Source organism: Drosophila elegans, unplaced genomic scaffold (assembly GCF_018152505.1).
Source record: "Drosophila elegans isolate 14027-0461.03 unplaced genomic scaffold, ASM1815250v1 contig_814, whole genome shotgun sequence".
Classification (NCBI taxonomy): domain Eukaryota; kingdom Metazoa; phylum Arthropoda; class Insecta; order Diptera; family Drosophilidae; genus Drosophila; species Drosophila elegans.
Window position 1 is genome coordinate 21,720,219 of NW_024546167.1, and position 24,079 is coordinate 21,744,297.

General features: G+C 44.6%; 2 protein-coding genes across 13 annotated transcripts in view; one reads left to right on the forward strand and one right to left on the reverse strand.

Moving 5' to 3' along the window:
• LOC108148770 (serine-rich adhesin for platelets) overlaps nt 1-24,079 on the forward strand; it is a 44,884-nt gene that overhangs the window by 10,405 nt on the left and 10,400 nt on the right. For 2 of the 12 annotated variants that reach the window (XM_017276030.2, XM_017276038.2), the window contains exons 3-12: nt 207-8,158; nt 8,223-8,400; nt 10,209-10,296; nt 10,505-10,658; nt 11,660-11,936; nt 12,069-12,158; nt 13,333-13,539; nt 14,426-14,574; nt 15,181-15,356; nt 16,235-16,630. In XM_017276030.2, the coding sequence (XP_017131519.1) occupies nt 207-8,158; nt 8,223-8,400; nt 10,209-10,296; nt 10,505-10,658; nt 11,660-11,936; nt 12,069-12,158; nt 13,333-13,539; nt 14,426-14,574; nt 15,181-15,356; nt 16,235-16,630 (9,667 nt within the window). Of the gene's footprint in view, nt 1-206; nt 8,159-8,222; nt 8,401-10,208; nt 10,297-10,504; nt 10,659-11,659; nt 11,937-12,068; nt 12,159-13,332; nt 13,540-14,425; nt 15,357-16,234; nt 16,631-22,290; nt 22,745-24,079 lie in introns of those variants that run through there. The other 10 variants (XM_017275980.2, XM_017275988.2, XM_017275997.2 and 7 more) reach the window with 8 other exon arrangements.
• On the reverse strand, nt 8,454-10,117 carry LOC108148833. Its single transcript, XM_017276102.2, has 2 exons — nt 9,324-10,117; nt 8,454-9,263 (listed from the first exon to the last, which is right to left on the reverse strand). Exons 1-2 carry the CDS (start codon nt 9,901-9,903, stop codon nt 8,515-8,517), a joined length of 1,329 nt encoding a protein of 442 aa, XP_017131591.1. The 5' UTR covers nt 9,904-10,117; the 3' UTR covers nt 8,454-8,514.

A 24,079-nucleotide genomic window follows, 5' to 3' on the forward strand; every position in this document is an offset into this window, starting at 1 on the left:
ACATTTATTTAAAACGGTTGTTGTTATCTAAACATTCATAAAAGTTCTTAAACTTATCCGACCGTCTTATTGGTTTCTTATATCTTAACTTTTGTTGTCTTTTCTAAATAAACAAAGTCAATATTTAAGGAATGTTGTCTGTTAAATTCATTTAACATTAATTTTAATATTCTTTCTAAATGATCCATTCTCTTTTGGTCCCGCAGAGATCCCTATTACCGGTACGATGCGGCAGCCGCCGCAGCAGCCGCCGCCGCGGCTAATCCTCGGGCAATGGGACCGCCAGGCGGCTATCCGCCGCGCCACCGCCCTCCACATCCGCTACAGCAGCAGCCCCAATATCCATCGTACCAGCCAACGGCGGAGAATCTCTACGGGCTGGGGGCCGCCGACCACCAGGCGGCCATGGGCGTTGGCCTCGGTGTTGGAGTGGGAGTTGGCGCCGGAATGGGTGATCTAAGCGGTTGGGGAGCGGCGCCCTCGGTTCCGGGTCAGGCGGCAGCCTATCCCGGAGCCGGACTGGGAGCCTATGGCCATCCGCAGGCAGCTCCACCGGCGCAGCAGCAGCGCCAGAGCAACGCCAGCGCATACCGCCAGCACATGCCCGCCTACGGACAACAGGAGCAGCAGAAACTGGCGACCTACGGCGCGCAACAGAGCATGATGGCGGGTTACGGATCGCTAGCGCCCCAGCAGCAACAGCAGCAGCAACCGCCAACGCCCCAGCAACAGCAGGTGCAACAGCAAGCACAGCAGGTGCAGCAGCAGTCGCAGCAGCAACAACAGCAGCAGCAGCAGAGTCAGCAGCAGGCTCGACTGCCGCAGCATTATCCGCAGGCTCCGGGCCAGCACCCGTTGTATCCTGGGGTCGGAGCACCCACTGTCCAGGCGGGACAACCTCCCACGCCCCAAGCTTATGCTCACAGTCCGTACGGGAGTCCCATGCAACATCAGCCGGGCAGAGGAGCGCCTCAACACGTGGGCTACGGTCACACCGGACTGGATCAGGCTTCAGCTTACGGGCAGCATGTGCCGGGCGCCGCGCCACCGGGCCATCACTTGGCAGCGCAGCAGCAGCAGGCTGCGCAGCAATTGGGTGCCCACCAGCAGCAGCAGCTCCAATCGCAGCAGCAACAGCAGGCGCAGCAGCAGCAACCGCATGTCTCGTTGATGCAGCAGCAACAGTTGCCGGGCGCTGGACTACCGCCACCGCACATGGGAATGCCGCCTAGTTACGGAAGCCACCATCAACAGCAACAGCAGCAGCAACAGGCCCAGCAGCAACAACAGCAGGCAGCTCCGCCTTACATGTCCAGCAGCAAACATCAACAGGCGGCAGCTCAGCTAAACTCATCGCCCCAGTACCGCGCTCCTTTCCCTCAGCTTTCGCCACAAATGTCGCCACGACCGCCGACTATGTCGCCGCATCCACAAATGTCTCCTCGGCCAGTGGGCGTGTCACCGGCGAAGCCACCGCCCCCGCAACAGCAGCAACAACAAACACAGGCACAGCAGCCACAGGTGGTAAACAACCAGCCCAGCCAGCACAGCATTCAAGGCATGGTGGGTCTGCCGTCGCCGCGTCCCCAACCACCCACAAGTGGAGCAGGAGGAGCGGGAGCGAAGGGTCCAGCGTCAGTTGCTGCTCCCGTGAACACATTACAGGCCCTCGAACAAATGGTGATGCCGACACAGGCTCTCGGTTTGCCGCCTATGGATTACCCCTCGGCTTACAGAAGTTCTGTGGGTGTGGGTCCCAGGATGCCCGCATCCCCGCAGCAACAACAGCAGCAACACCATCAACAATGGGGCTCGACCCAAGGCGCACAGCACTTGGTGGCACTGCAGCAACAGCAGCAGCAGGTACAACAACAACAACAGCAAGCGCAACAGGCACCGCCGCAGCAGCAGCAGGCGGCTATGTTGCAGGCACAACAGCAACATCACCAGCAGCAGCTGAATATGTATGGTCAGACGATGGGACAGCAGCAGCCCCAAACCCCTCAGCAACAGGTTGTGCCGCCCGTGGCTTCACAGCCTCCAGTGGTGGCCACCCAGCAGCAACAGCAACAACAGCAGCAACAGCAACAACAGCAGCAGCAGCACCAGCAGCAAACACTAAACGATCAACTGCAGCACTCGATCAACGATATTGTTGGGGGAGGTAGTAGTGGTGGAGCAACAGGCACCACCCAAAGTCAACAGCAGCAGCAACCCCAACTGACGGCCATGACGTCGCCTTTGCATCAGCAAAGTCTGCCCAGCATGCACCATTTGATACAGCCCACCATGGAGACAGCTCAACCGCCGCAACAGCAACAGCAAACGCCACAACCGCAGGCGACTCTAACATCACCGCACCACCAGCAAATGCAACATCAGTCACCTATACACCAGCAGCAGCAACAGCAGCAACAGTCGCCGCACCACCAGCAACATCTACCCAGTTACAATCAGTCGCAGCAGCAACAATTTGATCCGTTTGCTAACATACTAGGAGACAGTCAGCCCCCTGCAGCTCAACAGACAATGTCGCCTGCCCATGTAAGCTCGCCAATACCGACGCAAATGCAGCAGCAGCAGACGCAACAGCAGCCAGCTCAGCAAGTACCACAGACGCAGCAGCAACAGGTGGCGCAGGCACAGCAGCCAGCGCAGCAGCAGCAGCAACCTTCGACACCCTCACATCACCTGAGCAGCATTCTCAATGAAACGGCCAACTCAAATGATTCCTCCACTTTGGCAGTGGCTGCCAATGACAGCAACAACAGCAGCAGCAACAGTAGCACCAACAGCATTGTCAACAACCAGCCCACTTCGGTGCACGACAGCAACTCGCAGAGCAGCATTAACAGCAGCAGCAACAACCAGCAACAGTTGCTCATGGACAACACGAATTCGCATGGTGGGAATTCGGAATCTGTCCAGCATGTCGGAGTCGATGCTGGCCTTTTCGATAACAACTCCATGTCCTCCACATCCGCAGCAGTTGCAGTCGTGGCGTCGAATGCAGCTTCTGCAGCAGCTGCACTTCTGGATAGTAATTCGCAGTCCTCGAATGCAGAGTTCGAGAAGAATCAGAGCGAGGGCGAAGGACTGAGTGGCGTGGGAGGAGCTTCTGCCAATGAGGCGGAGTTGCCACAGGACGAGACAAGTGTTTCAAAAACCCATGAAGCAATTCTAAGCACAGAATTACCAGCAATTCAGGAGGATCTGCAAGACAAGCCTTCTGAAGAGATGGAACAAACCCAGCTGGGGCAACCTGCGGGGGATTTGTCTACTTCTTTGTTAGAGGAGCCTAAAACTGTAGAGGAGTTAGGAGAGGACAAATCGCAGTCTGCAACTGCACTGGGGACCATAACAGATCCAACCACCTCAGTGGGACAACCCCCTCAGCAACAGATGCCTCCCGTAGCACTGCCCATGCATCCAATGGCTCCCGGATACGAAGCCCAGGCTCAGGCACAAGGTCACATGCCATCCATGATGCCCCCGTATGGAGGTGCACCCGGCATGTATCCAACTTATCCGATGTTGCATCAACAGGAAATAGCTGCATTGCAGCAGCAGATTCAGGAACTGTATTGTATGCCTCCGGGACACGAGCTCCAGCACCAAGATAAGTTGATGCGGATGCAAGAGCGTTTAAATCTGCTGACGCAGCACGAGATAAATGATCAGTGTTCCGGCGGTCCACAGTGCATGCTCTTTCAGAACGTTCCGCCAATGTATGGGCCCCCGGGAAATCCCTTGCTCAACCAACAAATGGTAGAGAGCCCTCAGGTGTCCAGTACCACTGGAAGAGGGCGAGGGAAGGGGACCAACAAACCACGCAAACCCCGCGTCAAGAAGGGTGAAAAAGGTCAGGCAAGTCAGCAGCAGGATCTGATGGACATCAGCGGTAATGTAGTGGTGGGAGCAGCTAACGCCATCCCAAGTATCCCAACGACCCAGCTGCCCGTCTCCGAGGACTGTGTGACACAAGGAGCGGGGGATACCAGCGTGGTCGGCATGCTGGAGTATAGCGAGGGCATGGGTGATCTGTCGCAAGATGTACACTCAGCGAATGAGCTGGATACCTCTACCGACGGAAGTGGTAAAAAGAAGAAGCCACGCAAGCCCAGGACTCCCAAGGATCCAAATAAACCTCCGCGAGATAGGACACCGAAAGCTAAAAAGGCCAAGGATCCCAATGATCCCAACTCTACTGAGACACCAGCAGCGGGTAAAAAACGAGCAAGTGTCAGTAAGCGCAGAAAGCAGTACGGCGAAGATGGTACTGAGCAAACTGGAGAGGGCAGTGAAGTGGAAGACAACAAGCCGTTGGTGCCCAAAGCGGGATCCGCCGATGGTGAAGCGGAAACCACTTCGGGTGGAACTGGCGTGGATGGAGAATCTCCGGACTACGATGACATACCCGTCTCAAAAATTCCACGGGGCGCCAATGAAGACGATAAGGACGCCGAAGCCGGGGATGAAACAGTGGACTCTGTTCCCGACTCAGCAGGCGATCCTGCCTCCACTCCGAGCAGAAGAGATCGCAAACGATCCACCGCTAGAAGCCGACGCAATGCAAATTCTGAGGAAGGAGGCAGTGCGCGCAAGAATCGTGGGTCTCTATCCGCCAAGGCACTTAAAAAGAGGAGAAACAGGGGTCGGATTGTGCCCGAATCCGATGGCGAGGATGACACGTTGGACAGAACACCACCCCCATCACCTCCACCAGACTCCGAGCTAGATTCAAACAAGCGAAGATCTTCCAGGAACACTCAACGGAAAAAGTACATCGATGATGTAATGCTGAGGTTCTCCGATGACGAAAACTCTCTGTTGGTGGCTTCCCCCGTAAAGAAGGATAAAAAAGCCTCCACGAATGCAGGCAATTCCAATGCTGGCAGTGATGTGGAGAAAGCAGAACCGCAATCTGGCGCCGAAGGAGAGCCTGGTCAGGAAGTGGGTGAAGAGAAGTCTAATCTACCCATGGACGAGAGCAGCCAACTGGAAGCCAGTTCGAGTACTTCAGCAGCAGCGGCGGCTGTGGAAAAGGAGCGACAAATCTCCAGCGATGCCGCCAACGCAGCCATGTCGTCCAAGCCCAATTACGTCTACATAAACACCGGCGATGAAGACAGCATGGTAGTGCAATTAGTCCTGGCCTTGCGAATGGGAAAACGTGAACTTATCCCTGAAAAACCGAAGGAAAAGACCATCGAACCTAAAAAGGAGGAAGAGAAAACGAGTTCAGAAGAAGCTTCAGCCGTAAATGTTGATGGCGAAGAAAAACCCAAAACTGAGAGTGCAGAAGGTGAATCCAAAGAAGATTCAACCGATGCCGAGGTGAAAAAACCGGAAATCTCAGAAATGGAGGTGGAAAGCAAAGAGGATCAAGAGCCAGTGGATACTAAAAAATCTGACGAAGACAATAATGATGACAAAATGGACGTAGATGATGTACCGAAAAAGTCAGCTGAGGAAAGTGAAACAGGGGAGCAATCAGAAACAGTTAATACTGAAGGGATCACAGCACCTACTGAAGAAGACAAATCCTCCAGTGTAGAAGCGGCAGAGGAAGCCAAGGAGACCGAGGCTGTCGCTGAGAAAATGGAAGTAGATGAGAAAGAGGAAGGGCAAGCCAAGTCACCTAAATCCAAAGAAGAATCAGAGGAAAAGTCCATCGACGAATCCAAACCCGAGGAGGCTACTACAGAAAAAGATAAGAAGTCGTTAGAGCACGAAAGCGATAAGGATCAAAGCCAGAAAACAGAAGAACCTGTAAAGAAGGAGGCTGGCGACGAAAACGAAGCTGACAAGGAAAACAAGCCCGAACCCGTATTTATTGATGTGGAGGAGTACTTTGTGAAGTACCGCAATTTCAGTTACCTCCATTGCGAGTGGAGAACTGAAGAGGAACTGCTCAAGGGTGATCGTCGTGTGGCTGCCAAGATTCGCCGCTTCCAGCAGAAGCAGTCTCAGCAGTTGAACATATTTGAGAACATCGAGGACGAGCCCTTCAACCAGGACTTTACAGAAGTTGATCGGGTGTTGGATATGTCCGTTCATACGGATGAAACCAGTGGGGAGACCACTAAGCACTACCTGGTCAAGTGGAAGTCACTTCCGTATGAAGACTGCACCTGGGAGCTGGAAGAAGATGTAGATAACGACAAGATCGAGCAGTATCTGCGCTTCAACAAAATTCCTTTGAGGTGCGAGTGGAAGGCCAAGAAGCGTCCGCATCCAGAACTTTGGAAAAAACTTGAGAAGACTCCAATCTACAAGGGGGGAAATAGCCTGAGACCCTATCAACTGGAGGGTCTCAATTGGTTGAAGTTCTCCTGGTACAATACTCACAATTGCATTCTTGCCGATGAAATGGGTCTGGGAAAAACCATCCAGAGTTTGACCTTTGTGCACTCTGTTTACGAGTACGGAATCAGAGGACCCTTCTTAGTAATAGCTCCACTCTCCACAATACCCAACTGGCAGCGAGAATTCGAAAGCTGGACAGACATGAACGTGGTGGTTTATCACGGTTCGGTGACTAGCAAACAAATGATACAGGACTATGAGTACTACTATAAGACAGACAGCGGGAAGGTCTTGAAGGAACCCATCAAATTTAACGTTTTGATAACCACTTTCGAGATGATCGTGACCGATTACATGGACCTAAAGGCCTTCAACTGGCGCCTTTGTGTAATTGATGAAGCTCATCGTCTAAAAAATAGGAATTGTAAGCTCCTCGAGGGTTTGCGACAGCTGAATCTGGAACATAGGGTTCTGCTCTCCGGCACTCCCTTGCAGAACAATATCAGCGAGCTGTTCTCGCTGTTAAATTTCCTGGAACCCTCGCAGTTCTCCTCGCAGGAGGAGTTCATGTCCGAGTTTGGAAGTCTCCGCACTGAGGAGGAAGTAAATAAACTGCAAGCCTTACTAAAGCCCATGATGCTGCGTCGTCTAAAAGACGATGTGGAGAAGAGTTTGGCGCCGAAGGAGGAAACCATTATCGAAGTTGAGCTCACTAACATACAAAAGAAATACTATCGAGGAATCCTGGAACAGAACTTTAGTTTCCTAAAAAAAGGAACCACATCTGCTAATATACCCAACCTGATGAACACAATGATGGAGTTGAGAAAGTGCTGCATTCATCCATATCTCTTGAATGGAGCTGAGGAACAAATCCAGTATGATTTTAAGTCTCAGCATGGCGAGGACCCAGAGTCTTATTACAAGAATCTGATTCTCTCCGCTGGTAAAATGGTTTTGATTGATAAATTGCTACCTAAACTGAAAGCGAATGGTCATCGCGTGCTCATCTTCAGTCAGATGGTGCGTTGTTTGGATATTCTAGAGGATTATTTGGTCTACAGAAAGTATCCGTTTGAGCGAATCGATGGACGAATTCGTGGAAATCTCCGTCAGGAGGCCATCGACCGTTATTCCAAGCCCGGATCGGATCGTTTTGTGTTCTTGCTTTGCACTAAAGCAGGAGGACTAGGCATTAATTTAACAGCTGCCGATACGGTTATCATTTACGACTCGGATTGGAATCCACAAAACGATTTGCAGGCGCAAGCCCGATGCCATCGTATTGGCCAAAGGAAAATGGTGAAAATCTACCGATTGCTCTGCAGAAACACGTACGAACGCGAAATGTTCGACAAGGCTTCGATGAAACTCGGATTGGATAAGGCTGTCCTACAGTCGATGAACACTCAAGGCTCAAAGGATGGCAATAACAAGCAGTTGTCTAAGAAGGAGATCGAAGATCTGCTAAAGAAGGGAGCCTACGGAGCTGTCATGGACGACGACAATGCTGGGGACAAATTTTGCGAAGAGGACATCGATTCAATCCTTAAGCGCCGCACCCAAGTCATCACCATGGAATCGGAAAAAGGTTCAACCTTCTCGAAGGCTTCATTTGCTGCCTCTGGCAACCGATCTGATATTACCATTGATGATCCCGACTTCTGGACCAAGTGGGCCAAGAAGGTGGACATTGATCCAGATGCTTGCGAGCGAGATGAAACAGAGGACCTGGTCCTGTCCGAGCCGAGAAGACGGACCCAAATCAAACGCTACGGCCACGAGGATGTTATGGAGCTTAATTCGGAGGATTCTTCCAATGAAAACAGCGATGAAGAGGGAGGAATAGGTAAGAATATAGGCACCACTAGTAGTTGTAAAGAATGTTATCTAAATTACTTATACCATACTAGGCCTTCGTTCCCGTCGCCGCAAGGAGAAGCGAGATCGCAACCGTGAAAAGAAAGGCAACGATGAATACATTCCACGCGAACGGGATGCTCTGGCTGCCTTGGGATTGGAGGAGATTCAATATGGTAACTGGGCAAAGTCCGAGTGCTTTAAGGTGGAGAAGGGACTGCTTTCCTTTGGGTAAGTTAATAAAAGATAATAATAAGAGTGGCTTACATTTGAAAATAGTTAAATGAATTTAAATATATGGTTTATTTTTGGCTTGAAGACAAACGTATACCGATGCTATACCACCTAATTGTCATTGAGTCGGTTTCGCCGGCGAATGGCATTGTTGAGCTTCATGTTGAGGATATAAATCTTGCGCTGCAGCATCTTCTCCTCCTTTTCAAGGACGTGAGCCTCCTCCTTCCGCTCGATATATTCGCTTACACTAGGGGCCTCGTACTCCTGCAATTGTGCCCTTAACTCGTCCAAGGTCATATAGTCTTTGTTGTTGTGCATTTGAACGGCGGCCACCTCCTTCTCAAGCTTCTGTATGGCTCGGGTGACTTCTTCGGTCCTGTTTAAAACGGTGCGCATTTCAGTCTCCAAGTTCATCATGGCCTGCTTTTCCTCTGTCATGGCCAAAGAGGTTTTGCCTGTGACTCCTTTGAGTCCCGCCATGTGGATATTCTTTTCCTCCAACTGATTAACCAGTTCGGTTCTCTTGATAATCAGTTTCTCAAAATCCACCGCCGTCAAGATACCACTTAGATCTGATTTGGTTATCAGGTCCGCCCGATGCTGCTGGCATGTTTCTTGTAGAGATACTATGGTCAATTTCATAGTTCCCAAGAGAGCTCGAGCATTTTTAAACCAATTTGTGGTAAACTTGCGCAGCTTGCGTTCTATCTGCCGCTCGGTGGCGGACTCCAAAAAGGCCACATCGTTCTCATCTCGGAGGAAGTGAAGCATAAAGTTGTTTTCCGTCTCAATGGTTTCCTCACTTCGGTAGCGCAGCTCCTCAATCTTGGCTCTAAGCTGTTTCACTTCGGTCATAGCTGCAAAAAAGATTCAAAATAAGCTTTATAAAAACCAGACTCATTGGGTTTGCGGCCCACCATTCCTCTCTATATCCGCGACCCGCTTCTCCACTTCAGATGCTCGTTTCTCGGCCATTTCAGCCTTGGCCTTGAAGTTCAGCTTGTACTCGATCCCGCGACGCTTCTCAGGGGCTCCTATGCCGCTTATCGAGACCAGCTGATTCACCGACATGGGTATGGAGCGCTTGGAGCTCGAGTGCCGGCTACTCACGCCATGACTTCCCTGTTGAGATCCTCTTTTTGTTTGCAACTTTTTGAGAATCGAAGTTCGACGCTGCCTTAGTCCCAACAATAACTTTGGATCGTTCTTCTCGAGGAACTCGACCATGATGTGATTCTCCAACCTCAGAGTAGCCACATCATTGTGCACTTGCTCGATGGTATGCAGCATGTCCAGGGCATCCAAACTGGCCAATCGCGTTTGTCGCTCCTCGTCTGTGAAGTTGCGGAAGTCCTCTAAATAGAACTTGTATATAATAGCCACGACGTCCAAATCCTGCGGCGCAGTATATTCTAAAACATGCATTTTGCTTGGATGAGATTTTACCGAACGCCGGCTTTGCGTATCGGTTCTCAAGCTATGACCAGACATATCCATTTCTACAACAAAGCGTAGTAAATACAAGTCCTTGAAACAACAAGATACTTTTTTAGTTGGTCTTTAGCTTTGTTGAATTTGTAAGGTTGAAATTCCTTCCTGAATTTGTGTATTATTATTGTTGACCGGTTTTGTACTAATAAATTGAAATGACTTGATGGGTTAGGATTTGAGTTATTTCTAGAGTGAAATAATTTCCCTTTGTACACTTTGGTTTAATACAAACTTTGCATATTTAAAATTTAAAAAAAAAAGAAAATTTAAAATCAAATAACGCACTAATAATTTATTGTCTTTAATTGCAGTTGGGGTCGATGGTCGGAACTTCTGGAGCTAGGACAGTTCAAGCGAGGTTGGCGCGATATCGATGTCGAGGATTGTGCTCGCATCATCGTAAGTGAATAAAAAGATCAAGTGGTATAGAAATAATACAAAAATCACAACAAAATTTTTAATGATGAACAACCATGCTAATATTGAGGAAACTTTAGGTTTTCGCTGAGTAAAAACTAACTTCTCAACCCGCTGAAACTAACAATTCAATTAAATGATGGCCAGTATTCGACTTGCGTAAACATATATATTTCTATACTCCTTGCAGCTCCTTTACTGCCTGCAGGTCTACAAGGGTGACGAGAAAATCAAGACCTTCATCTGGGACCTGATCACGCCGACGGAGGACGGTGAGGTGCAGAAGATCAGCAGGGATCATAGTGGCCTACACAACTTGGTGCCACGAGGTAGGAATGCCAAAGGTATGGTAAAATATACATTCACGCACACTCCAACTGATGCACGGACGTAGAGAGTTATAAACAAAATATATAAGCCAACGAGCTGCTCCAAAATAAAAATAACCAACGAACCAATTTTTTGTACAAAATTCTTACCCACTATCTGTATGAGGCTCTGGACTAGCTATCTAATTTTATTTGTGGTGTTTAAATATGCGTATCCGTAAATGTTAGATAATCAGTCCACGAACCTAATTTTATTTGTGTAGTGTGTTCGGGTCTGCCTAATGGCCTTTAATTATTTCTCCCAGTGTTTTCACTGATCTACCTTTCTACCTAGTCAATAACTTACTTCAATCTGGAATCCAATCTCTCTATAAAGACTTCGAACCGATCCTAAAACTGTGACTTATAACGACCTTTGAACTCGACATGACCAAGAAAAGTGTGTGTATGTTTTGTTGCCATGCAATTGTATGCCTTATACTATAAAATCTTATTTTTATGTACATATTGATTTACCTTAGTTTTAAAATAATATTCTATATCCATATTAACTGTTCATACCAAAACATAATATGTTTTAAGTGCTTATTGGCGAAACTTTACTAATTGCAAATTAATTAGTCTTTGCTATTATTGTGATAATAATACGAATTTTAACAGAAAATTTCACCACTAACCTTTAAAATATAATAGTTCTATTTAATACATATATAAATATATAAATTTTTCAAATTTATAAAGCAGAACTTCGCTCAAGACATTTGACTTCGTCCAAGCGATGATGATAGCTTTTTGTTCAAGTTTTTAAGTTCATAATTTTAAAAATAATCTATCCAACTGTATATATGTTAGCAAAATTGTATTCGAAACTATCAAAAAACCAGAAGAGCTGCAAAGTGATTTGCATTTTACATTTAATAAGATATGTCTAACGAATTGGATTAATCAGCAATCTGACGGCTGCTTAAACGAAAACAAACTTACTAATATCCGTCAATCCGTTTTTGGTTTTACAGGCCGAAATGGGGGCAAATCAAACAAAGAATCCACGGGAATTTCTACTCCAGCTCCAGGCACTGCATCCGGTAGTAATAGTGGCAACACGACTCCGGCTCACAAGTCCAGTGGCCTGGATGGATCTGACAAGGATGGTGGCGGAATCAGTGCCAGTGCTGTGGCCGCAGCAGTGACGAGTATTCACGACCCCAATCATTGGAGCAAGAAGGAAAAGTACGACGCCGATGCGTACTTGGAGGGTGCCTACAAAAAGCATTTGGGCAGACACGCCAATAAGTGAGTCGTGTGGAATCGAACTTGTTATAAGCTAATCTCAAAATTAAAGGCGGACTTGTACTAACACAACTTTTTGGTCCATTTTTTCTTCCATTTCCTTACACTTTGTTTATTTTATTTAAATGTTCACAGGGTTTTGTTGCGCGTAAGGATGCTCTACTATATACAACACGAGGTTATTGGCGACTTTGTTCAGCAGATCAAGGACAATACGCCCATCAGGTAGGCGTGGCACTTTAAGTCACCTGCTAAACTCTTGGCATTCATTAATCATTTTGTTTGATGTTGTTGTTGATTGATTGATTGACTGACTGACTGATTGCCGAAGAGTGTTGATTACTTTTTATTTAGTTATACATTTTGTTATATTAATATCCTTAAATTACTAATGCCAATTTGTAAGCTGTTTTCAAAGAATTTGTATTTTTTTCTTTATGAACTTTGTGTTGGTTGATTATCTTAATAATCAGCTATTTTATCAAGGTTCAGGTGGAATGCAAACCTGTCTTATCCGCTCACTATCTTTATAACATAAACTCTCTTTGTACGTTCGATCGCTTGTCCATAGAAATGCTACCATTTGTACATCTTTCATTCATCATTACTTTCATACTCTATATTTTGCCAACTAATCCTCGGCACATTGACTCTCCTCTATCGCTGTGTTTTGTGTTTTATATCGATTCGTTTAACCAACCTATAAAATATTTAATTGATTTCAATGCGAATATCTATACGTATATTATCACCACCAAAAACTGCAGCAGTACGAAAGCCAAGCAGCAGCTGGCACTCAATCTAAATCTGGAAAGGTAATATCCCCAAATATTCCCCTACCACCGATAAATCGATTGTCATCGCTCGACCCCCTCGCTCGCACGCACGCTATATATCGCATTTAAAGTGAAGCAGGCGAATAGGGAAATCCACGCTACTCTTAATTTCTATATCGTTACCACGTGCAGTCGTCCTCATCATACGAAAAAAAAAACAACCGATATTATACATGCAGTTCAATAATTTAATTTATATTTTTTGAATTCCAAATTAAAAAAAAAAAAAACAAAACGGTGAAAATGGTCATTTGATTTATGCTTTTTATGAATTTCTGCATTTTGTAGTGATAAATCTGTAGTGCAAATTGGCAATTAACAATGTTATGATTTCCTTATTATTACCTCTTATAATTTCTTAATTTTCTTTGGTTTATTTTAAATTGATTTTATGTAACCTCATACTAAACCGATTGAAATTGTTGAATCAACCAAATTGAATTTTTACTAAACCAACGCATTTCTTTTTTCGCGCATCTCTCAAATCCCCCAATCCACCAAACACATTTGAATGTAATCGAATGTATCCATCGACCGAAACGAAACAAAATGATCATATGTAGCGAGCTCCCCATTCGCCCGCCGCCAACGCCCGATCAAGTGCCATCTTCATGGTGGAATCCCATTTGTTGTGATAAGAGTCTTTTGGTTGGAACCTACAAGCATGGCTGTGAAATGTATCGTCAAATGCGCGCCGATCCCAATCTGTGCTTTGTCACCCATGTGGGCGCCGGTGCCGGTGACGATTTGGCCGCCACGAATTTGCCGATGTAAGTCTTTTCAAAACGAATAAAATCAATTCTAAATTAATACGGCGTGTTTCGAGGAATCAAAATATTAGAATGTCTAATGTATTCGAAATACACCATTCATGACTAAATAAAAATATAAAAAAAAAATGTTATTAAAAAAAAAACTTAGTTGTGATGACATTAGCATACCGTTCTTAAATAATTTTCGATTTTAATATAAAAGTAAAACTTAAAATAAATACCAAATACCACCTAGAAAATGCCTAAAGTTTTTAGAAATTTGATCCTGAAACACACCGGAAAGAAAAACACAAATCAATGTAGCTAGCATCCATTACATGTATGCCATTAAGTAATCCCACATACGCAACTCAAGTACTAATATAAGGAAAATACACTCAAAATCAAATTTGACAATCTGGAAACGCAAGTAAAGGAACAGAAATTAGTCGAAACCATTTCCATTCCCACGCACACACGCATTCATCGCGAATCATGCCATTAAAAATGTTCAGGGCAAACCCTCACTAGGTTTTAAGTGCTATAGAAAATGTAATACTAAAGGAGTATGCTACCAAAAATTTGTACTCTGAAAAGCAGATTAATACTTTTCAAATACTAAAATGAGTTTATAGAAAAAATGAATGAGCTTTGTTGTAAAACATCATCACCAAATGTTTTAAATTCGCTCTAGATAATTTCATGTTAATGTATTAACGCACACACTGAAAACATTGATCCATTGCCATTGCGTTGAATGTGTGTGTGCGTGTGTGCTGTGTATTTTCTCTCTCAGTGTTTTAAGAACGTTTAAACTGCGTTTGGCATGACCTCCACCCGATATACAACCTGCGATTCACAGCGAGCCATCACTAATTTTCAAACCATTTTTGTGGCACCACAGAAACGAAGACGATGCAAATTCGAAGCACGATGATGGCGACGAAGTGGACGACGACGGCACCACTACGACCAAAGACTCGGACTCCACCAAGCTCACCGGTGGCGAAAACAAGGACTCGCTCCTCGACCAGGAGCGCCCCAGTTCGTCGGGTAAGAGCAGCAGCAAAAGTGGCAGCGGCGGCAACGACAAAACGGAATGCGAAAAAGATGCCACCAATGCAACCGCTTCCGAATCCTCATCCAAATCCAAAGCCAGTGCTGATGCCTTACCGGGCACTGGCAGCGATGTCGATGTGGCGGTCGCCCAGCAGGATGCATCATCAGTGACTCCAGAATCGGCAGATACATCAGGTCCTGAATTAACTGAAAAGCACGACGCGCCAGTCTCAACCTCGGCTTCCCGCGATCAGGCCGACTCCGGTTTGCCGGAGGCGGAGGGAGAAGCTCAGGAGGCCGTGGCCAAGACTGGCGATGCCAGCGAATCGGACAACGAATCGGAGAAAAAAGAAATCGAAAAGGAATCCAAGGAGTCAACTGCTGCTGCTCCTGCTGGGGAAACCAAAAAAGATGCCGCTGCTATTGCCCGAGCTGAAGGCGCTAATGCGGACTCATGCACTAACAATGCTACCACAAACATCACCACCACTACTACTACCATTACCAATACCACCACTACCACCACCACCAATAATCCATCATCCAAAGCGGCTAACTCTAACACCACCACCGACCATGCTAACTCCAACTCACATTTAGGCTTGGACGAGGAGGAGAGCGTCGCCGGCAGCTATCCGCCCACCGTGGCAGCCGTTGAGGATGCCACCACCATGTGGCCGTCGATGCAGGACCTCAACACGCGCCTCCGGCGTGTGATTACTGCCTACCAGAGGAATTACAAGAAGGAGGAACTAAAGTTACAGCAGAAGGCCAAGGTGAGTCCACTGACGGTTTTCCACTATTGAATCCTCTGTGTCCCAACATCTGTTGCCCTTTACCTTCATTTCATTGTCATTTTTATCAGTATAAAAAATATGAATCCATATGTTTTAAATGATTGTTGGTCTTGAATCTAAGATGCTAAGCAAATAAAAAATATTTAAACATAATACATTTTAAAGCGATTCGAGCAAATCGATATGTCCATAGAAATCCCTCTGACTTTAGTTGGAAGAGATTTTAAAAAAATGTTAATGTTAAATAATAATTATTCGGTTATCCTTTCTCCACTCATGAATAAATATGTTTCTGATGGTTATTAATTTAAATTCAGTTATATTTAAAGTTCAAATGCCTTAAATCGCAGATTTTATGAATAACTTCAAAATTTCTAAAGCCTACATTTTTTCGCCTAACCTAGATGGAAATTTTTGTTTTTTTATTTTCCTGTTTTATGTTTCATGATTATGTTGTAGTGTCCAGTGTTAAAAAGTACGTAGTTTTGTTGCTTAGCTGTTGGCCGTAGTTAGTTGCGAACCGTGCACCGTAGTTAGCGTACAGAACGGACCGTCGACAGAGACTGGGACAGAATGACGGGTCCAAACATCAATCTAATTTGATCACCATCCAAAAGATCCAAAATTGTAAGGTAAAGAATACCATTACCCAAGCAGCCAACAACTGATCAACAAAACTATGTAAATCCGCTGACAAAGGATCATACGTCACTCCCCTTGCCATCAAGACCATTTCAATTATCTCATATCAAGCCATGCCCCCGATTCCATGACATGTTAACTGATCTTGTTGCTGATTTTGCAATGTTACCAATTCCTCCAACTCTTTCTCTGTGATTGTCCTATTTGTCCTACAGCTCCAGGCATTAGTTTCATCGACGCCCCCGCTGTCGGTCCCCACCACGCCTACTCTTCAGTCCATGCAAATGCAGCTGCAGAGCAGCTCCAGTGGCAGTGGCTCCGGATTGGGATCCTCTGGCCAGCACGACGGCAGTGGCCGGAGTCTCCAGGCGTTGATGCAATCGCAGGGGGCCAGCACATCCGCAGCAGCGGCGGCGGCCGCTGCAGCAGCAACCGGAGGATCTGGTGGTGGATCCGGCCAGGTGGGCTCGGGCGGAGCGGGAGTCATGCCAGCTATGCCCACCGCAGCCGACATCAGCCTGATGCTCAGCATCCTCAATACCACCGACGTCAACCAGCTGGCCAACTTGGACGTCAATAAACTGGCCATGTACCTGGTCAGCATGAACAATGTACGCTAGTGATGAGTACCTCCTCTCTATATATGCCCTCTATATATTATAACGACTTACACTACCGGGCTGAGCAATCAACCCCTTGCCCTTTGCCTGTTTAATCAACCCCCACTCCCACCCCCGTGAATTGAAATCAATCCTCAACTACCACTCGGTGATAAGGCCGAACAATACAGCCTACAGAATATAGAAATACCACCCTTTGAGGCCCTAATGGGACGTGAACAGTCCAATAAACTCCACCAAAGAGGGAAATAAACCCAAAAACACTGACATGTAAAAACCACTACACAAAACAGACCACTAACAACACTTGCATATCACATACTAACCTGCATGAGTTAAAAAACTATTGAAAAAACTAGCATTTTGCCTAACCGATTACTTATATTTAAAGATATCTGAATACATTCATAAGCAACTGTGAATCCTTAGTCTTTCATAATGTTCAAATATAAGTTTTGTAGTGAAGTAGCTTACACTACCTTACAAACTCAAATCGTTTTTTTGCGTCAGAGATGAACGTTTGGTTTTCCGGTACAGTTGGACGCCGTGAATAATTTTTGTATAGTACAATTAAAGAACGAAGGAACTAAAAGAATGTTGTTATACAACAAATTCGAATTGCCCTTTTCTAAAACATAAATTCAAGCAGCACCGAAAAACCAAGCTTTCATTTCTGGAGTATATTTTCGATTTAATTTTGTAAACTGTTGAAATCATGGCAAACGCAGTTTTTCTAAAATATTTCGATACTGCCCCTATCTTTACATTTATCGACAAATTTGTTTACCCAGGGGGTCGTGTTTATAGCCAAAAAAAGAGCTCAAGAAATTCAACTAAATAAAAAGCGAAGTAAACCAACGCGAGGTGTAAGGCTTGGTGCTTTGCACTATGGCGCCAACGACCACATTTTTTGGCCAAAACCCATTTTTAAAAAGTTGTTAAATATACTTTTTTTTAAGCGCGATGTATCAGAATAACATTAATCTTAAATGTTACAAACATAAAAATTAATTACAAATATATTGTAAATTTCCATATTATCGATTTTTTACACCTTTTTAAACACTATTCCTGCATTTATTTAAACAAAACTAAGGCAAAGAAACAATCTGTGATATCTTAAAAAATAAATTTAGGACCACGACCTTTTTTTAAGTTTAATATTTTACCATTATCTTTACAATAAAAATACATAATTTAACATTAACTAAAAAAAAAGAATACTTAAAAAAAAGGCGGACCCACCCCTATTTTTTTATAAATATCTTCCTTTTTGTATCATACACATAATTCAAGAAACAGAACGAAAATGTTGCGTCGTTCTTAAGTTATTAATTATCGGCACAAAAGGTGGTCGTTGTCCCCATAGTGCTTTGGGGAAAAGTCTGTGTGTGCGTGTGTCTTACCGAATGGGCAAACAAAAGTGAGCGACGAGAAAACGAAAACATGGCAGCGATAGAGCAGAGAAACGACAGCAAATACACTTATGCTTAATTTATGCAAAATAAAAGAAATACATACACTCAAATTTGAACCCGAAATGCGGTGCACACGATGCTCAAATTCAGATTGTTCTCCTGGTCCTCTCATCGGATCTACTGTCCTGTTTTCTCATCTTATTTTATCTCGCGAATGCGAATGAGCGGCAAAAACGGAGGAAATGTCAAACCACTTTGCAGACGCGGCGGCAGAAACAAAAACAGCAATACAGCAAACTCCACCTCTTTGCGCCCCCTTTTTCGCCCAGCTCATCTGCCTAGTACAAAACCGTTGCTTTCGTTTCGTTTCGTTTCCTTGCCTCTGCTTCGCTTTTTGCTGCCCCTTGGTGGCAGCAACAAACAACAACAGCAGATACGCGGGCGACACAGTGGAACCCGCAACGGGTTGGCCAGAAAGGCTTGGGTCAAATTATGAGCCAAAGCGCAAAACCGGAGTCAATTGTACAACCTGACGCATTGATTCGCCGCATTCCCACTGTAGTGGCAGACGTTAGAGATGCCAGAAATACAAGCCAAATCCGCCATACAAATAAAATTTAAGTGTTTTGTGACCTAACAAAATCGTATTTTATATTATTTTTATTCGTTAGCTTTTGAGAAACTCTTGAAATTGAGTGTTTATATTTTTTTTTTAACACAATTTCTTTTTAAACTATTCTTAAAACTCTCAACCAACGAGCAACAAAATAAACTTTGTTAAAAAAAAAGCTTAGTTTAAAAGCATCGAGAAGTACGAAGCTATTATTTATTGACCGCTTGTTGGGGCCATTATTGGGCGCCAGAATCCTGAAAACGAGAAATTCAGAACTGGTAGAATTGTAAAAATGGTCAGATTTGGTATACACCTTCTGGCCAAGTGGTCAGCACCGAATGGGTAACGCCGCCTTTATCAAAAGGCAGAGAGGCAGCGGCAAAGGCAGCGTGCCATCAATCAAACCCACAACAACAACAACAGGATCAAGACGGAGTTAGGAAGAAGAAGCGGGGGCGGAGAGGAATGCGGCAGCAGTAAGAAGAGCAAAGCCAAGTGGTTGTTGCTGCCGTTGCCGCCTGTGTTGTTGTATTGACGAAGTGAACTTCTTCTTTGGTGACGATGATTGTTGCTGCTGCTGCTGCGGCGACGTAAGCAGTGGCGTTGGTGGACGACGACTTGGTTTTGTTGCTGTTGTTGTTGGGCATTCGATATCATCGGGTGGTTTTGGTTTTGGCTTTGCTGCCTAGCTACGTTGGCTGTACTTGCGCTGCCACATCTGTATGTATTAGTTTTCCATGCGAGTTTGCCTCACTCTCTGTCTTTGTCTCCGTCCCGCTTCCACACCGCCAATGTGTGTTTGTAATTTTACATTTTCTGGATTTATCCAATGTTTAATTTTTTCTTTTCGTGTGCGCCCACCCAAATGTCTGAGGGGAGGGGGATGGCACTCTCTCTTTAGGCGGCTGCTGTTACTGCTGCTGCTTCTGCTCTCACGAACTGAATTATCGAGCGCAATATGTGACTTGAAGGCGAAAAAAAAATGGGGATAATGGTGACCTGTTCCTGTTTCGGTTTCCTGTCCCTTTCTTTCGCATAACGCGAGTTTTCGATAAAGCCGCCTAATTGTGCTCATTTAAGCTCCCATTCCACTTCCCCCATCTCCCCTCTTGTTTTTTCTCGTTATGTAGCTGCTGCTGCAGCTTAAAAGCATTTTTCGCTGTGTTTTGTTGATTCCTTTTTGCATTTGCAACGTGTATTTAGAACACCGAGCATAGAGAAGTTGTTGTTGGCTTTTCTCTCGTCCGAATGACTGCTCTGGCGTAGGTTTTGCCATTTTTTTTGTGGCCATCTTCGGACCCTCCTTCGACTTGCTTGGATGCTTTTGCTGACCGCTGTCGTTGCTCTTTTTTAGACTGGATGTTGTTGCTGTTGTTGCCATTCGATTTATTATTTTATTAGCATTTGGCTGCCGCTTTTAAAGCGCACAGTGGTACAAGTCAAAATAATTCTTGGATACTTAAGTGTCTTACTGAATTTTGGAAAGTATCTTTTAATTTATAAATTTAATGTATTGTAACTCATTAAGCCTTGTTAAAGTTTTAGAAATTTATATATGTTTTAACTAATAAATAGGAATTGCCTGCATTATGTCATTGTCATTTGAGTACATGCAACTGTGCGCCTCACGTGTTGCTGTCGCATCTCATTGTTGCTCTTTCTCTTACTTCGCTGAGTGCACTTGTGAGATGCAGCTGCTGCGTCGGTGCATTATTCACTTCACACCTGTCAGTCGTAAAAAATTGAGAAAAGTCACTTTTTTTCTAAATTCCAAATGGTCAGTCCATCGACATATGTACGTATCCGCGTTCTTCGAGTTTAAATCTCATTGAGAGCCGCCTCTCTGCCTACCTGTTATGTTGCCTCGACTTCTTTTCTCTGCCTGATTTAGTTAAGTCAAATTTAGGATAGAGAAGAGCTAACTGTGGCCATCTCTTTCTTTCTCCACTCGACGATCTTGCAAGGGAGTGCTAGTGTGAGTGAGTGCATTTGCCAAAGATGTGTCTCCATTGCATATCGATTGTACGATTATATCCGCTCTGTTCACATGCATGTACACATTTCGGTGTGTGCGGTATCCGAACACACACTCGCTTTCTCACTCATGTGGTATCTGCATCTGTATCTTACGGATTGATTAATAATCTCGTTTCGTTTTTGCTCTGGCTACGTGCTTATCACACTTTGGCTTTGCTTCCATCATTCGCTCTGGCTGCCTCTGGCTCTCTTTCCATGTCTTTCTCTCGGTGCTAGTGAGTGTCGTATGTAGATGGCACAAAGGTTGAATTAATTAAACAATTGTCGAATGTCAATAATCAAAATCAATGATCAATAAAAAGTTGAACTTTTAAAAATCATTAACTCTTAAAATATCTTTAACCGTTTTCCGCCTTTTAGAGATTATTTATCCAATTTGAATTACGAGTACATGAACTTTGTTTCGTCTTAAATACAGTATATGTATAAAACAAGTAACTAAAATTCTCTAAAATTCGAACAAGTATTTTTATTATATAAGCAAATGAACCGATCTATTTTTTTCGATTAGAACAAGTCGAACATTTATTTTAGAAGCCAACAGATGATGAATTATTTAAATTAGTTTACAGAGTAACGTGTTTCTAATAGTCGGGCACGTGACTATAGCGTTCCATCATTTTATTTTAGTTTTATCTGAATATGAATCTTACTTTATTGAGCATACTTAAAAATACAAAAAAACACATACATTTTGAAAGATTTAAGGATTTAAAATAAGGGTTTACCAATTAATTCAATTAATTCAAAAGGTGTGGAAGCTACATAGAAAACTTTAACAGAGTCTCGACTGTAGTTCCTCAAAGATAGCTTTTTTACTTTTGATGCTCTTTTGTACCTGCTTTTGGTATTAATCCATTTTCATGGCTTTACCTCTCCATCTTCTCGTTGTGCTGCCGTTGCTCCTGCTGTTATTATTTTATTTTATCCCTTTTTTCCCTGTGTCCTCCGTCCGTCGTTACCCCACTTCTCCTCCTTATCCACCATGCCCGTTTGACTGCCGCGCGCTCTTTCGCTCTTTTATTCCTTTCTCTATGTGTCGTCAACAGTTTTTGTGGTACATTTGTTTCATTGCCTTGGCTTTTTTGCCAAAACCCGATTCTTGGGTTTGGGTGCGTGTGCGAGTACGAGTGTGTGGCAGGCTGCTGCTTCTTTGCTTACATTACCCAGTTGACACAATGTGCCTGCTGCGGCCGCTCTTCTTCTTCTTGTACTCGTCCATCCAGTGCACACTTACACATTCACATTTATGCCGCTCTTTTAAGTCGGACTCTCTCGCGAAGCCGATGTCGGCGCGGCGCTCTCTTCCTGGCGTTCTCCCCCGTTGCAAGTGACGCTCATTCACCTCAGAGTCTCAATTTTTAGCCCATCTCATTCATATTCACATTCACCCAAAACGGCGTTTGGCTTAATCTCACGATTGTTTGGTTTCTGGTCCCCATTCTTCCGCGCTCCCTCTCTTCTGAGTCTCTCTTGATGGCTGATTCGCATTCGATATTATATGTGTGTGAGTGTGTGTGTGTGTGTGGAGTGTGTCTTGTATTTTAGTCCGCAATGCGCTCCGCTCATTATTTGTTTGAGCGCCGCGGTGTAAAGTTGTAAAAAGTCCAAGTGCTCGTGGAAATTCGAACCGAGACGGGGAACAACGAAACGCGATAAATCGCGAGAATGCGAGTGCGCCAGAGGGAGAGGGAGTAATAATCAAACGAAATGAAATAATGTAATTGCCGAGGCAACAACAACAGCAACTACGTGCAAATAGTTGTCATTGGGCCGCAATAAATGATAATTAGTGCTTAATTGAAATCAATAATCATGACGAAACCGTAAGGCTTCGATTTCGCTCAACATATTTTTGATTACCAGTGAGACTGTGATATTATTGTGTGTCCGAAAATGGAGGTTATTAAACCCATGGACTTCAGTAGTTTTTCCGCGTTCTGCGAGCATCTCAACAAATCTTCACAAATTGCAGCAACAACTGCAACTGCAACAATACCAACAACAGTAAACAATGGAAATGGCATTTATTTGGAGGTAAATTGCGAACTATTGCGATGCGATGACAATTTATTTACGGGCGTATAATACATCTCTTAATTAAAATGAGAATGCAAAAGTGCAGAGAGAATATGCAAAGAATGTGTGCAGGCAGCAAATCAAGAAAAAAGTAAACGAGACTCAAGAACGCGAGAGTGCGAGAGGGAGAGAAAAAGGGGGACCAGTGGGGCCTGGCTCCCTCTCGCTCTCAATTCGCTGTGCTGCGAGCGAAAATACAAAACAATAAATTTATGCCTATAGATTTCACATGAACGAAGAACGAAAACGTCGTCGTCGTCGTTTCCACTTCACACATTCATGGAGAGGGGGTGGGTAAGAAGATAGGAGTGGGTGGGGTGGTAGCAGAGTAGCATGTGTAACTGCCAAGCCAAAGGCAACTGAGGAACATGAAGAAGATGATTCCGCAGACACCTGCGGTCAAAATAATAGTAGGGCTATCTTTATAATCGGAATGTGACTCGGAACACATATAGACCTGACTCAATTTCGGTTTTAAAAAGATTAGAACTAACCTCTTGATGTTTTAGCCGCGTGTGAGACAAATGCCGATAAAGCAGATATTTAGCGAAGTCAAAAAATTATATTGCAGGGAATGAAGAACATAATGTCAATATTAAGATAGACTTAGATTAGCTTTAATTGTTTACTCAAATGTTTTCAAAATTGGTTTTTAGTACAGACCTCGACACAACAACAAATGTAAATAATATATCTTGAAGAATATAATTTAGCTTAATATTTTTACCATCACTGTGTGCAGTAGTACTCTTGTAAATTTGTTTATTTAAATTTGTTTTTCGCTACTGCTTACTGCACCCTTACTTCCAATCACCATACCGCTTTTTACCTTCTGACTTCAAGTCCAAGACACAGTCACAGTGGCAGCCATCGCTATACAGTCACAGCAATGGATATGGGTTCCACTAATAATCATAATCAATCGCTCGCTCTAGCTGCTTCGCACTAGTATCCTGTAAACGTGCCGGCTACATTGAGAGAGAGAGAGAGGGAGAGACGGAAAAGGCCAGTCTGCCTGCCTGCAACGGGTATGAGCGAGAGGCGTATGGATAGTGTTTAAAGGAAGAAGAGGGTTCGATACGCTTTATCTTCTTTTGTCGTTTGTTTTTGTTTGTCCCCCTTTTTGGATTTCGTTATTCCATCGTTCGTCGGCGGCTTTTGGGGGCTTGGTGTTATGGGGTGGTAAGAGTAGTAAAAAAAAAGCCGTTAGCTATAGAAAGAGAATCGGGAAAGAAGAAGGAGACGCGACACTGCAAACAGGGTTGCCAACCTACGCGCCACTTGGCATCATTT

Excerpts from the sequence above, each read along its gene's own strand:
- LOC108148833 (XM_017276102.2), bottom strand. The coding sequence starts at position 9,903 with ATGGATATGTCTGGTCATAGCTTGAGAACCGATACGCAAAGCCGGCGT. Across the intron at positions 9,264-9,323 it reads CGCGGATATAGAGAGGAATG|CTATGACCGAAGTGAAACAG; the intron begins GTGGGCCGCAAA and ends TCTTTTTTGCAG.